Genomic DNA, 15,897 nt, shown 5'->3' with positions numbered 1-15,897 from the left:
AGTGCCTTTTATACAGTAGGTATTCAATCAATAAATGCATAGACTTAAACTGGCTTGCCTTGTTACTGAGTTCTTCTGTCGCTAGCCAACTTTGCATGTTTGCCTGTTTCCAACTAGATCATGGGCTCACTGAGGTCCTATTTCCTTGAGATCCCTAAGGAGTCCAAAGGACTAGGCACATACTAGGTCAAGCAAGTGCTGTCTAATAGAAATATAACTTAAGCCACATGTATAATTTGAATTTTTCTAGTAAAATTTTCCAGTCACATTAAAAATGTAAAAATAGGTGATATTAATTATATCAAAAAATTTTTTTTAAATGTTTATTTAGTTTTGAGAGACAGAGATAGAGTGTGAGTGGGGGAGGGGCAGAGAGAGGGAGACACAGTATCTGAAGCAGGCCCCAGGCTCCGAGCTGTTAGCTGTTAGCACAAAACCCGACATGGGGCTCGAACTCACATATCGTGAGATCATGACCTGAGCTGAAGTTGGAAACCTAACCGACTAAGCCACCCAGGCACCGGGTGACATTAATTTTAACAATATATTTTATTTAACCCAATTTATCCAAAATATTATCGTCTGAACATGTAAACCATATAAAGAATTAATGATCTTTTACATTCTTCATTTTGTGCTAAGTCTTCAAATTCCAGTATATGTTTTACACTTGGATAGCACAGCTCAGTTTGGACTCAGCTTTATTTTGAGAGACATAGAAAGAGAGTGTGAGCAGGGAGGGCCAGAGAGAGAAGGAGACACAAAATCTAAAGCAGGCTGGAGGTTCCAAGCTGTCAGCACAGAGCCCAATGCGAGGCTCAAACCCACGAACTTTGAGATCATGACTTGAGCCAAAGTTGGACGCTCAACTGACTGAGCCACCCAGGCATCTCTGGACTAGCTCCATTTCAAGTGCTCAAGAACCACATGTGGCTAGTGGCTGTTGTACTGAACACTACAAAGCCAACCTTTAAGGGAGACTTGCTGCTCAGGTGACCCAGGGAGAGGGCTTGATGGCAGATAGGAGGCAGGAGATAGAGGAGAGGAAGCCCCGGGCACAGGGGTTGACCACTTACAGACAGCCTCCCGTGGTTAAGGATACTACTCAGGTAGTTTCTGGCTTCATTCATCTTTGGCTCATTCTTCTCTGGCAAAGGGATGGAGTCTTTTATCTTTGTGTGGTTCTCCTTCAAACACTGCTCCAGGAGGGCCTCGGCCAGGAGCAGCTTCCCAAAGTCATCTGAAAAACAGAGCAGTGATCCCCTGAAACTGGTACCTGTCCCTGTACCCACCCAGCCACCCTTAACCCAGCACATGAATGGCCCAGGACTGAGAAAAGAAATAAAGACACAGTTTTCATAAAGTTAAACAGCCTTTAAAGAAAAAACACAGGCATTCTATCATAGGCACAGTACAAATTGCCCCTTTGGGTTTGTTTTCTGTAGTTTAGTGGTTGGGGAGGCAAAGTTCCCAAGATTTGGAATAAATTCCCAGAATTTCAGAATTTAAAATGAGGGACAAAGTCACATCCATGTCCCATTGTAGGTAATCAGTTCTTAAACCAAGAAGGAATTACCCCCAAATAACAAGAGGAAAAATATATGATGTGGCTTAATGCATTTTCATAAGCTCCTATTTCCATGTAACCAGAAAACCATGGTTTTCTCCATTTTTAAGGTATTTTAACATAACCAGGGATAACTTAGCAACAAAAGCAAAGAGTTACAGCAGAAAGCAGATGTACTGGTATAGCAGGGCAAATCCGTGGACGTGTTTAGCCCTGGCACTTTCTGGAGTTCTCTCACATATGTTAACCTATCTCTAGACTTCACCACCTGGCAGGGGAATTCATACTGTTTGGTTAAATTTTCCATCTCCCCATAAAGTACTGAAAACTCCAGGCTTGTGACTGTCTTGCTACCACAGAGAGGTGACCCAGGGAATGGGTGGGATCCCAGTGCTCACTGTGCAGGCTTAGAGGTTGAGTGTGGTTTCATGATAGCCTCAGGGGCTGTGCTCAGTGTGGCTGGTACACTGCCCCTCCCCTGCAACCAGGGTAAGGACCAGGCCCACCACTCAACACAGGCACCCAATAAATAGCTCCTGAGTGAACTGGATCCTCTCCACTACTGGATGAGGAAGCCGTGAGGCTCAGAGAGTTATGTGCCAACCCAAAATGCCTCCAGGAAGGTCTGCTTGGTCCTGAGACTTCACAGAGCTTTCTACCGCCAGGATGGCATTTTTAGACCCACTCAGGAATGCCACTCACTCCTTACTCTCAGGACCACTGCAGTTTGCTTACAACTCAAAGCCACAGACCCAAAATTGCTGGCCTCTGAAGAGCTTCCCCCTCCCCCCACAAAAGGAGATTTCCCTCAGAGAACACCCTGAAAGCCCAGATCCCAGGGCACAGTCTTACAAGGGTTTTCCTCTAAGGATGCCAGAGCCTGTTAGTGATCCTTTGCTATCCACCTCATGATTTCAAAAATTAACATTTAGAGGAACTGGCCGAAAAAGTACCTAGTTCAAACTCTGATCCATCACTGATGGAGCAGAAGTTGGTGGGACCTCTGTAAAGGGCAATTTGATGACATAGATCAAAATTATTTTTGTGCAACCCACTGATTCCACAATCCCTAGATCAAAATTATTTTTGTGCAACCCACTGATTCCACAATCCCACACCTACAGAGGTCTTGGCACGTGTGTAAAATGACCTATAAGGTGATTCCTGCCGTGTTATTTATAATAGCAGAAAATTAGAGACAACTTTTATGTCTGCCAACATGAGGCTGGTTAAATAAAGCATGGTACTTCCATAAAAGGGGACACCACACTGCCATGAAAAGGAGCAAGGAAGCTCGTCTGTGCTGTGAAAGAATGAACTCCATGATAAATCAGTAAGATAGTGGAGTGCGCACAGTGGACAGAAACATGTGTTCATGACATGTGACAGGATACATATCTGATGGCCTTTCTGACTTATAGAGAAGGTGGCAGAGATGGAGGGAGGCTTTTCATTCTTTACTTTTTGGTCCCTTTGGAAGGCTGAGCCATGTGAATATATTATCTAGTCAGAAATAAAATTTAAATCGTCAGAGAAAGATAAATATCATATGATTTCAGTCATATGTGGAATTTAAGAAACAACAGATGAACATAGGGGAAGGAAAGGAAAAGTAAGATGAAAACAGGCAAACCATAAGAGGCTCTTAAATACAGAGAACAAACTGAGTGTTGCTGGAGGGGAGGGGAAGGGGAGGTGGGTTAAATGGTATGGGCAATAAGGAGGGCACTTGTTGGGATGAGCACTGGGTGTTCAATGTAAGTGATAAATCACTAAATTCTACTCCTGAAACCATTATTACACTATATGCTAATAACCTGGATTTAAATAAAATTTTTTAAAAATTTAAAAAAAAGACTAAATGTATCAATATTGATTCATTAATTGTGACAAATCTACCATACTAACTTATAATAATAAGGAAAATGGGTCTGGGTTATTAGGAATTTTCTATACTATTTTCACAATTTTTCTATAAATCCAAAACTCTTAAAATTCAAACAGTTTTCTTAAAAATTCAACTCAATTCAATTGAATTCAATTCAATTCACTTCAATTCAATTAAAATAAAATTTAAATCAACTCAATGGGGTGCCTGGGTGGCTCAGTCAGTTGAGCGTCTAACTTTGGCTCAGGTCATGATCTCACGGTTCATGGGTTCGAGCCCAGCATCTGGCTCTGTGCTGACAGCTCAGAGCCTGGAGCCTGCTTTGCATTCTGTGTCTCCCTCTCTCTCTGCCTCTCCCGCCCTGCTTGTGCTCTGTCTCTCCCTGTCTCTCAAAAAAAAAAAACACAAAAACAAAAAAAAACCACGTTAAAATTTAAATCAATTCAAGAATGAAAGGCAATCTTCTTCAGATTCCCAATGCCAGCTAGGAGGAGGGGCAGGCTATGGAGTGGTGGATGCCTGAACTATGGGCCACTGGGCAAGTTGCTCCCCCCCTCCAACCTGTTTTGCACCTGTTAAACCAGAGGTAGGTTTAGGAACCTGCTCCTTCTGAAGGAACTGAGTCCCCCCTGGGCTGGTCCCCGGCTCTCAGCAGTCCAGGGTACACATGCAGCTTCCCATGGTACTCATTGGCTCTGTTGTTCCTCTCCTGCCCAGAGATACCAGCTTCCTTCCCAGCAACTCTTAATCCGGAAATACTCCCCAGGGCACAACACCTCCCCTCAAAGTAATGGCAGTGTCCTCTGGACACTTTGCTACTCAAAGTGAGGTCGGGGGCTGGGTGGATCTGTGTCACTCAGTCCTGCAGAGATGAGTTCAGTTTAGAGTATACGTTCAGAAACGTTGACAATAATGTGACAAAATAATTTTGAATCTGTTGAAGTGAAAAATGGGAGATAGCAGTTTGAGTATCTTATGAAAGAATCAGAGCACAACAAAATGGGAATGAAAAAACAAAACAAAACCCAAAACATGAGAGTAATCCTTCACCGCGGATTGCTTGAGAAGCACTGCTCTGAACCAGAATATTTACTGCACGAGGGGGACCAATATTTGTTGAGGGCCTACTGAGTGCCAAGTATTTTATTATACAGTAGCATTTAGTCTGCACAGCTCTAAAAGGTAGATACTACTCCCATTTTATAGATGATAATAAAGATACACAATATTGCCATGGTCCCAGCCCACAATAATAATACAACATAACATTACACAACACAGCCACAGAACAGCCTGTCTCTCCTGCACCCCCGGTACAGCACAGCTTCTGGTAGTTTAGAAATAAGAACAGTCTAAGAGCTATAAAAAGTAGGTTCAAAGGTAATAGGAATTCTAAGTAGGAATTCCAATAGCAATTCCAAGGGCAGGGATAAGGACTGTTCTCATCCTCATATACCTATGAGTTTTAGACTGTTATTCTTTTTTTTTTTAATTAAAAAAAATATTCATTTATTTTTTAGAGAGAGAAGAGGGGCAGAGAGAGGGGGACAGAGGATCTGAAGCAGGCTCCAGGCTCTGAGCTGAGAGCAGTGAGCCCGACGCGGGGCTCAAACTCACAAACCAGGAGATCGTGGCTTGAGCCGAAGTTGGACACTCAACCAACTAAGCCACCCAGGTGTCCCCAGACTGTTCTATAAACTAACACTTAAGGTCCTTCTCCAGCCTTTTTGCTCCACTTCATCCCCACCCAAGGTCTATGCTTTCTTTAGTAGACACAGTAGGGGCTGGGAACCGAACTTTCTTTTCTTGCTTGCCCACATCTCTTCCCTCTCTACTCTGCCTTCCTTCCCCTTCTCCTGTCCATCCCATCATTCCCAAGTGGCCAATCTATGGGACTGAAAGGTATTTTAGAATTAAAAGTTCTAGATTTTCAGTTGTTAAATAAGAATACAAATGGATTAGAGGCTTTCCTGTCCTTCCTTCTCCGGAGGTAAAACATGCCTTTTTATCATCTTCTTGTCTGAAACCCACTCCCTATCATGATTTGGGTAAAGTATTTCAGTTTCTGCCTTCCCAGAGGCATTAGGAACACCTTCCTGACAGTGACACAGATTCTGGCAGCCCAGCCCAGCACAGCCCCCTGCCCTGGGCACAGGCCCAGAGGAGGCCCCCACTTAATGGCCCCTCAGATTCCCCAGCAACCTGGTTTTGAAGCCTCTGGCAGCTAGCTTCCCATCTACTCCCACCCTTCTCCAGGCCTCTTTCAGGGCACTAGGCGACAGGGACCCACTTCAAAGATACCTGCCCCTTCCCCTAGAAACCACATTTGCAGGGCGGTGCCTCTTCTCCACACCCTGCCAGTCTGTAGACAGGAAACCTGGGTCCAGCCAGGTGGGCCCTTCCCCACTAAGGCAAATGGGGACACAGTGGTCTCTGCAGCTGTTCACCACACAGGACCGCAGAGGGCTGGGACTTCTAACCACAGCGAGATGAGGAAGAGGCCAAAACTAGTGAGAGGCCACCTGCCTCAAACACACCTCCTCTAACTCCAACTGAAGAAATTCTCAGAACAATTTCCAGTTCAGGAGAAAAAAAAAAAAAAGATGGGGGTGACTACAGATTATGAGACTCTAGACGGATGGATAGATAGAGGGGCAGTCGTGATAAAGTAAGTACAGCTTAAGAATATTAGAATCTAGGTGGTGGGTATACAGGTGTTCACCGAAAAGTTCTTTTAATTGTGCTGTACATTTGAAATTTTCATAATAAAATACTGAGGGGAAAAAAGAGACACCCAGGCTGTTAACCAAATACAATGTGTAGCTTTATTTGGATCCTGATTCTAGCAAATGAACTGTAAAACTAAATCATGAGATTTGGGGGGGGGGGGTTGTGATAATGGTATGGTGGTTTTGCCTTTTCAAAAGAGCTTTTATTTGGCAAAAAAGAAAGGAATATACAATTGATTACATTAAAATAGAAAGCTGCAAAAAAAAAAAACAAAAAAAAAAGAAATTTCAACTTATTATCTAAACCATCATCCTACCTCACACCAAATCATCCTGTCAATGACATTCTAAGAGACTTACTGAAATCCTAATTTGTCTTTAGAATTCCTTTTGTGTAGCAGACCTCTGATCTTAATCAGGAAAAATTATTTTTTTTTTTAGGATCCCACACTGGCTCCTGACAGTCACCACTTCTTCTTCTTCCTTTTTTTAAATTAAATTTTTAAAATGTTTACCTATTTTTGAGAGAGAGACAGAGCATGAGCTGGGGGCAGAGAAAGAGGGAGACAGAATCCGAAGTAGGCTTCAGGCTCTGAACTGTCAGCACAGAGCCCCCATGCGGGGCTCGAACTTGTGAACCCCAAGATCATGACCTGAGCTGAAATCAGATGCTCAACCAACTGAGCCACTCAGGCAGCCCTCCACTTCTTTATGTATGTGCTTATACACCACCATAAATAAATCTCTTTGCAATTAAAAGAAACAAGAGTTCTTAATAAGTACCTAGTACGATATTCAATGTGGGGAAGAAATAGGTTGGGGTGCAGCTCAAACAAGACAGTTCATGAGTTCATAATCACTGACGCTGGTTAATGGATACATGGGATCCATTCTTTAGCTTTTTTGATGTTTTGGAATTTTTTCATAATATTCTTTTCCTTTTCTTTAATCACTTGGATGGGTTCTTTGTTTTTACATGAACAAACTCCATCACAGCCAGCCACACTCTGGGGTTCCCCTGCTCCATCGTGACCAAATCTAAACCGGATGTGAGTTTGAAAGAAAATGTACAAACACTGGCAACCACCTTCCCCCTGGGTGGGTGGTGGGGAGCAGCCTCCCCTGATAGGAGAGGGTAGGGCCCCCTCTGCCTGAGATTCTCCTCATCCTTCACTCCCACCAGACTCCAAAGAGGCCCCCACAGCCAGTCCCCCTCTCCTGCCCCCTGGACTGAAGTAGATGCTTTGGGAGCAGTTTTTAGTTTCTGTAGGAAACCTCGCAGAGACAGCAGGGCCCAGGGCCTCAGTCTTTAAAATGGGGTTCAACCGGGGTTTGGCTTCCCCCTCAATACATTCCCTCCCTCTCCCAAAATATGTAACTGTTGAAGCTTCTGGTCACTGACTATACAAGTGTAACAGGCCAAGTGGGACATTAAGAATCTCTCTCCTGGGTTGGAGGGGGTCAGTGCCTATACCACTCCAAAAAAACAGGCCCTCAGTCCCTTGAACGATGAAGGAACCCTGCAGAGACAGAACCAAAATAGCAGACAATCCAAAAAATGCTCTACACTTGGGTTTTAGGACTCATTTGTTTTCCCAGTGTGCATCTGTGTGTGTGCCAGCCTGTGTGTTGGGCCAGTGTATCCAGATCTAACAGGGGGATAGAAATCACTCACAGAACCAAACCCAAAAGTTGGCAGGAGAGACCCCAAAGCCCCGCTCAGACTCCCTCCTTTTGTGACGGGTAGTCCCCATGGTGAAGCCAAGCCACGCCCCTTGTGCCCTGCCCCCACCTTCACTAGTAGTAGACTTGATGGCAGGAACGTAGACTTTCATACGGGCTCTGCCACATAAACATTACGTGACCTCTCTGGGCCTTGGTGTCCCTATTTGTACAATGGAGACAATAACTCGTGCTCTGCCCATGGGGTTGTTTATAAGGATTTAAAAAAAAATAGGGAAAGCACTTTATAACCATACTATACCATTTATAAATTATGCCATACCAGTGTTTCCCAATAATGCCTCATAGAATATGGTCAAGGCAAGTTTGAGAAATATGCTATTTATACTCCAGCCTTGTCTTATACATCATGGGCAGGTGTGCATATTAAAGGCTCTGAAAAGTCCTGCAGTGAAAAAAAAAAAATCTGTTTAACAATATTGAATCTATTAGGTCCAATTTCTTTACTTTTTGCACTCCCTAAACTTGTTCCTCTTGGGATACCAATTAATTAATTACATAACCTCCTTGAGACTTCCGAAGAGCAGTTTAAGAAACTGAACTCAAGGGGCACCTGGGTGTTTCAGTCTGTTAAACGTCAGACTTCGGCTCAGGTCATGATCTCACGGTTCGTGGGTTCAAGCCTCACGTTAGGCTCTGTGCTAACAGCTCAGAGCCTGGAGCCTGCTTCGGGTTCTCCGTCTCCCTTACTGTTGTCTGTCCCTCCCCCACTTCGGCTCTGTCTCTCTGCCTCTCAAAAATGAATAAATGTTCAAAAAACTTTTTTAAATAACTGGACTCGAGGACGTCGGGTTCCTGTCTTGGCCCAGCATGTTTCTCTGTGGGGCCAATCATAGTCAGATTCCCATAACTCACCCAGGCCCCAATGCCCTCCATGTGGGTCCACTTCCACTCCCACCCTTGGAAGCCCTACCCCACCACATCACTCCATGCAGGGGACAGAAGAAAACCTTTGATTTCTCTATTTTGGCCTGGAAGACCAGGGCCCACCAGCTTCTCCCATACATGCACCTATTGCTCTGGTCACTCCCCTCAACCCCTGTGCCCAGATCCATCTCAAAGCCTCAACCCGACTGTCTGGCCATGTCCCCTGGCCCCCTCAGTGGCCTTCTATCCTTCCTCCTCCATGGGCAAACACACTCTGCCCTTCCCAATACCAGTCGGAGGCCAGCACACATTCTGCGGCTCCCCCAAAACTCCTTTTCCTCTGAGCTCCGCCATCTACTGCACGATCGCCCTCTGGTCACTTCTCTGCCTCCTCATCCATTTTGGCAACTCCTCAGGCTGGAGGATTTGTGCTGCATCTCATTTAGAGGTAACAGTGCAAGAGGTTAAAAGGATATACTCAGAAGCCTGAGTTCAAACCCTGGCTCTACCACTTATTGATTGGATGATCAAATTATTTAACCTTTTGGGGCCTGCTTCCATATCTGCAAGCAGAGCAAACAAAAGTGCAGGCTTCATGGGGTTGTTGGGAGGAATTAATGAGTTGACTGAAGTGCTTGGGGCAGTGTCTGGCACACAGTGAGTGCTGGGTAGTGTTAGCTGCTATTATTATTATTATTATTATTATTATCATCATCATCATCATCATCACCATCACCACCATCATCACCACCACCACCACCACCACCACCACCACCACCACCACCACTCTGTCTCCCCCACAGAACCTTCCACAGGCTGGGCAGTCTTTAAAACCTCTTCATAACTGCATTCATTGACTCCCTACCTCCTTCCACAAGGCTCTAAAGTGGTTGCGCACAGAGAGGGCTCCGGGAGGGCTCTCCAGGATCAGCTGAGGGCACCAGGAACATGATTTGAGGCCAGAGACTGGGGCGGGGTGTTCCGTTCCCCTCCCCTCCCCGCGACTGCCACATCAGGGTGCTTTCCCGCCCCAGCATAAGAGCCCAGCCCAGCCAAACCAGCCCTACTGCCAAAGCCAGGGCTAGATGGGTCCCGAGTCCGACCACAGATGAGGAAACTGAGGTTTACCGGGCCGCTTTCCTGCTTCACCACCGCACGCCGGAGCTCGCCAACCCCCCAACCTTGTCTGCTGTAGGCACAGCTCAGTTGTCAACTAGACTCGGGAGAAAGAAGGGGAGGGCGGGGAGAGACACACAGCCTTCACCTGATGGAGTTTAGGGACCGGGTGCGGGGTGAAGGGGCGGTGCAAGAGTCCAGATCTTGCCCGGAGCTGATCTGTGCCGATACTACCATTTCACAGTAGACGGAGTTACCCACATGATCCCAAAGGACAGAGAGCAAGAGCAGTCTCTCTTTCTCCCCCAAACCTGCTTGTGGTTTTTCTCCTGGGGCATAAGAACCTTGCTAATCACCCTGGTTGCTCCTAACACCAACACTACAGGAAGGGTAATACCGAAGGCGGCCGTCGGCGGCCGGGAGGCAGTCGGGGCCCGCTTCCTGGAGGAGGCGGTGCATTTCGCGCGCTGGGTACTCTAGAGCCAGCCCCTTCCCTCACTCACCGGCGTCCAGAGAGGTGAACGCGGCGCTCGGGCTGGTTCGTCGGTTGCCTCCGCCGCCGGGCACGACCAGCGTCTGCAGCTGCCGGACCAGCTCGGGCATGCGGTCCCAGTGGCCCTCCGCGCGGCAGCGCTCCAGCTCGCTCTCCATCTTCAGGTGGGAGCCGTACGCGCCCTTCGCAGCCATCTTCGCGCGGGCGCTGTCATGGGAGGTGCGGCCGAGAAGTGGAGACCCGGCCGGGGGCGGCGTCCCGGCTGGGGCGCACACGCTGGCGGGGGCGGCGGGGGCGCAGGCGGCGGCCAGGTCCCGGGCGGCAGCGGGGGCCCGGGCGGCGGCGGCCGGGCGGCAGCAGCAGCACCCAGAGCACCGCCCGGCGCCTCCGGACTGGGGCTCCGGCTGCGCGGCCCCGACTCGTCCAGGAGCAACCTCCGCCTCCGCTGCAGCAGCTCCTGGCGGTGCTGCCGCCGCCGCTGCTGCAGCTGCTGCCACAGCCCCCGCCCCGGGCCCGGGCGCCGCCAGCTGTGGACCCGCCCCTGGCCGCGGCTCCACCTCCGCGGGGGCGTGGCACGGCCTCGGCGAGCCGGGCGCGCGGGCGGCCAGCGAGGCCGCAGCAGCCAGGCACGCGAGGAGCGCTCACGGCCGCTCTGCTGCCAACGCCAGGTCCCCGCCGCCGCTGCCGCCGACTCGGCGCTCACTTTAATGCTGCGCGGGGCCCCCGCGCCCGGGGGCGCCTCGCTCCCCGCCCCCTCCCCATCCCATCGGGACTCTTGGCCTGGGGACTCCCCAGTCCGACACCCCGGCTTTGTGTGTTGGCCTCGTCACCACCGCTGCACGTCACAAATCCGGGGAGAGGCCGGCCGGTTGCCCCCGCCTTCGAGAGCGAGCCTCCCCGGGTGCCGGCCCTGCTGGGACGCGCGAGCCCTGAGCGCGTGTTCGGGCAGGCGGGTTGCGGTGCGGAACAGGCGTCTGCACTCCGAGAGACTTTTCATTTTCTTTTGTAACAACGCAGTTCCTCTTTCCAAATTGACAACCCCGCGCGAGCTGGCTGGCGTGTCCTCTGTGGAATCCCGTTACCCTGGAGTTCTTCAAGGTTTTAAGCTGTTTTCCAACTTGGTATTTCTTTCGTAATTCTGGTGTCTCAACACTGTGATCAAAACTCATGGCATGGCTTAGCTTGGCTTTGTGGGGTGCTAAGAATAAGAAGTTCAAGGGATCACAAGGTGGCCTGTAGGAGGAGGGACTGATTAGGGTGTTCCCGCCTTTGGGGCGGTTTACAGTCGCGTGTGGGGATTGAGGCCATCATGCAAGAAATCACAGCGAGACCAAAAAAACTCCCTTGAACATAAGTGACATGTTGCATGGTGCAGACCGAAGACTCCAGAACACAGGAGAGTCAGGGCAAGCTTTTAAGTGTAGTATAGACTCCTAAGAATTAGGTGTCCACCTTCCTCCACAACATAGAGGGCTTCACCACTGCCTGACATGTGGCGGTGAGAGTGGACTTGACCGCTTTCAGTGTCACCAGACTCACTGCTTCTGTAACTGTGGTAAGGTTTTTTGCCAAGCGAGCCCAGGCCACTGGTGCTTAGTCCCTCCAGGCCCTTTGCTACGGGAGTGGGGGGGGGGGGGGTTGTCTGTGGAAGGCAATCTTCTCCACCACTCCACCCCTATAACTCCCAGATGGGTACCCTCCTTTCCAGGTTCCAAATGCAGCTCCATTCCATGCTTGGGGACAGCATTTTCTGACCTTGGGAGCACTTGGGGTCTGTCCTAAACTTCCAGAGGCCAGAAAGTAGATGAAGGAAAACATCTGGACAGGTCTGGCCTTTCGAATTTAGAAACCATTTACTCCATTTACATGAAAGCTGCGCCTACTCTTGTTACCCCCTGTAGCTGGCATTTGGTTAGCCTTTGGCTACCCTTGTTGGTCACTGGAACCGCCTTTCACTTGGAGAGAGCTGTCCCTGTTCTTTAGATGAGGATGGCCTGAGAACACCCTGTGATATGCCCCAGGGTCAGCGTTGGAGCAGGCAGAGGACAGCAGAGTTGAGGACAGGAAGGCAGCCCTGATGGAAATAAATAAACCTCCCCTCCTCCCTTTTTTCTCCCTAATCGTTTCCAACCCTGCCCCCAGGTTGCAGGACTCCAGGGAACTAACTGAAGAATTGTTGCTTGTTCCTTTGACTCAAGCACCAAGATTTGTGTGGGCATGGCACGGGGGAGAGAGGAACACAGTATTGTGGTTAGAACTTCTAACGAGCTGTTCCTTAACACTGCAGCCACATTCCTGATACCTTTGTGGTTCTTTTCTAGCAGAGACAAGCCCCTAACCTGCTAGTGACCAGCATTTTTTTCAGGGGAGTAGAGACTATAGGAACAAGAGCAAAGAGCAGCCATGATTGTATTAGTAATGTTTGCCAAAATAAAAGGCGTGTAGAAAGTGTGGCAGTTGCTTTTATTTTTTTAATAATCAGAAATCTCTCAGATGGTGATTGTTTTTCTTTTTTAATAATCTGAAATCTCTCAGATGAGAGTTTAGGACAAGTTCTAATAAAGATTGCCATTATTTGCCGGCTGGAAAATGCTATAAAAATAACTTGCTGATCGTGAGAAGCTGGGTTGATTGCCTACCAGACTGAGGGAGAGCACTGCCTGACAGTCCCAGCATCTCAGAGAAAGTACTGAAGTTCACAGGAGGTAAACCGACCTACTAGGAAATATGTAATTTTACAGAGCAACAAAGATGGAACCGGACAAAGGACCTCTACCACCAAGCTGACAGAATATTCCACTAGTTCAGCTGCTGCCTCTGACTAGGTGGGGAGGCTCTTGCCACTAGATCACAAGCTATTGGTCTCGATTCCCACGAAGTTAAGGGCTTGAAGAGATCTCTCATGTACTTATAGGTTGAAGGTTTATGGTATTTGGTTAGGCCCAGAATGCGAGGGTGTTGAAGAGCTAATCTGAACTCACAAAAAGTCTGTTCATGTTTGGATTCCGAGAGAAAAGGTGTGGTTAGCAAGGACTTGAGTGGGTTGAATAATGGAGTGGAGATTTCAGAAAAGTTCAGGATGTATGGCCTGCAGTAGCCAGTGAGACCCGGGGATCCTCATAACTGTCTTAGATATGGGCCACAAACACCTTGCACAGCTGGTTGTCTGGAGTAAGGGATTTCCCTCCATGAGATATCTTTTGTCTTGGGTAGTGCACTTCCTTTGACAAATTGTCAGCTTTTCTATGGAGCCCTTCTGCTGTCTCTGAGCAGTAAGCAGTAGATGAATCAGCCTTGGAGCTCACCTCATCTTTGGAACACAACAAAAGATTGTCTGTCCACATATTGAAAAAGAATAGAATTACAGGGCAGTGTAAGGCCCTTGAGGTTCTGATTGAGGATTTGTGAAATGTAGGAGGGGACCTCAGTAAACTGAGGCACAGTGGTCCAGGTACTATTTTGGATTTTCCCTGGAGAAGACAAACAAGTATTGACTTTTCATTTACAGACACACAGCAAAGGAAGCACAAGTATGGATCTACAACTGTGAAACACGTAGTCAGTCTCTTTAGGACTTGCAAATAGAATGGTAGTGTATTTGACTTGCACTGTTGGTGGGAATGCAAATTGGTGAAGCCACTCTGGAAAACAGTGTGGAGGTTCCTCAAAAAATTAAAAATAGACCTACCCTATGACCCAGCAATAGCACTGCTAGGAATTTACCCAAGGGATACAGGAGTACTGATGCATAGGGGCACTTGTACCCCAATGTTTATAGCAGCACTCTCAACAATAGCCAAATTATGGAAAGAGCCTAAATGTCCATCAACTGATGAATGGAATAAAGAAATCGTGGTTTATATACACAATGGAGTACTACGTGGCAATGAGAAAGAATGAAATATGGCCCTTTGTAGCAACATGGATGGAACTGGAGAGTGTTATGCTAAGTGAAATAAACCATACAGAGAAAGACAGATACCATATGGTTTCACTCTTATGTGGATCCTGAGAAACTTAACAGAAACCCATGGGGGAGGGGAAGGAAAAAAAAAAGAGGTTAGGGTGGAAGAGAGCCAAAGTATAAGAGACTCTTAAAAACTGAGAACAAACTGAGGGTTGATGGGGGGTGGGAGGGAGGGGTGGGTGGGTGATGGGTATTGAGGAGGGCACCTTTTGGGATGAGCACTGAGTGTTGTATGGAAACCAATTTGACAATAAACTTCATATATTGAAAAAAAAAAAGAATAGTAGTGTATTTGAGTTTGATCTTAAAGGGAAGCAGCGAGTGACTAATTTATTTATGGCCCTGGGATCCTAAACAAATCTATATTCCTGCCCACTGGGTTTTTCAACTGAGAGGATAGGAGCATGTTACAGGGGCTGGGACAAGGTATGAGACTCCTTTCTCTTTAAGTCTTTTATTTTTTTTAAAAAGGCTTTTGATTATTAGTTTTACTCCTTCTTTATCACCTTATATTAGATGCTGTTATGCAAGTTTGGGTAGAAATTGAACCTTGATGGGTTTTGCTCCAGTAGAATATCAGTGGGATTTTTGCTGTTAAGAGAGCTTCAGTCTCTGCTTGGTTTACACACAAAGGTACTGGTAAATCATATCCAAATGAGTCAGGATCTTGTTATGAATAGGGAGGTCCTTGGGGACCAGAAGGAAGAGACCATCAGGAGAGCATTTAATGTAGCAGTGACAGTCGCACAATAAATCCCTTGCTATTAAGTTAATGAGTGTGGTGTTCCAAAAGTTAAAAGAACATTCCTTGGTTAAAGGGTTGAGGCTGATGGTTATGGGCTGGGGCCTGGGGAAAGCATGGTGAGATTAGATGTGTGACCAGAGTAGTTTGTTGACTCCAAGGAAGAGGTTGTATAATAGTGGTTGGGTTTAAGATTGGTATTATTATGCTATATCAATAAAACATTTGTAAGGTTGTCCTTTAATTTTTAAAGAAATGTTTCCTAGTGAGTTTAAGAGTAGAATGAGAAGGGCGCCTGGGTGGCTCAGTCAGTTAAGCTTCCAACTTTGGCTCAGGTCATGATCTCATGGTTCACGAGTTCAAGCCCCATGTTGGGCTCAGCCCATGTTGGGCTCTGCTTCGCAGATTTTGTGTCTCCTCCTCTCTCTGTTCCTCCCCTGCTTGTACTCCATCTCTCTCTCTCTCTCAAAAATAACTCCATCTCTCTCTCTCTCTCTCTCTCTCTCTTTAAAAACATTTAAAAAATTAAAAAAAAAAAGAGTCGAACGAGAAACTAAACACCTTCATTGGTATCTTTGTTGTTGTTTGGTTGCTTAGTTCTAGAACTCTTTCCAAATATTCAGCAAGGTTTTGGGGGTCTGGGCTTGGGGTTATTTCCCATTCTACTTTTTGCTTGCATAATATGGCTCCTCTATGTATGGTTCAAGGCCATTCACAAAAAGATAAGAGAGGAGCCAGGGTCATGTCTGCTTCAGGATCAACTCCTGCGTGCAGCCACTAGGTAT

General features: G+C 47.2%; 2 protein-coding genes across 2 annotated transcripts in view; one reads left to right on the top strand and one right to left on the bottom strand.

Moving 5' to 3' along the window:
* TTC7A (tetratricopeptide repeat domain 7A) overlaps window positions 1-11,189 on the bottom strand; it is a 120,307-nt gene extending 109,118 nt beyond the window's left edge. Inside the window, exons 1-2 of the mRNA XM_015538689.2 lie at window positions 10,414-11,189; window positions 1,077-1,240 (exon numbers count right to left, since the gene is read on the bottom strand). Coding sequence (XP_015394175.2) covers window positions 1,077-1,240; window positions 10,414-10,597 — 348 coding nt within the window. The 5' untranslated portion in view covers window positions 10,598-11,189. The remainder of the gene's footprint in view (window positions 1-1,076; window positions 1,241-10,413) is intronic.
* Window positions 10,467-15,897, top strand: part of MCFD2 (multiple coagulation factor deficiency 2, ER cargo receptor complex subunit) — an 84,987-nt gene continuing 79,556 nt past the window's right edge. Inside the window, exon 1 of the mRNA XM_042981334.1 lies at window positions 10,467-10,567. The gene's annotated coding sequence lies outside the window, so the exon portion shown is untranslated. The remainder of the gene's footprint in view (window positions 10,568-15,897) is intronic.

The sequence above is a fragment of the Panthera tigris genome, chromosome A3 (assembly GCF_018350195.1).
Source record: "Panthera tigris isolate Pti1 chromosome A3, P.tigris_Pti1_mat1.1, whole genome shotgun sequence".
Classification (NCBI taxonomy): domain Eukaryota; kingdom Metazoa; phylum Chordata; class Mammalia; order Carnivora; family Felidae; genus Panthera; species Panthera tigris.
This window is presented reverse-complemented; position numbering and strand designations above follow the sequence as displayed.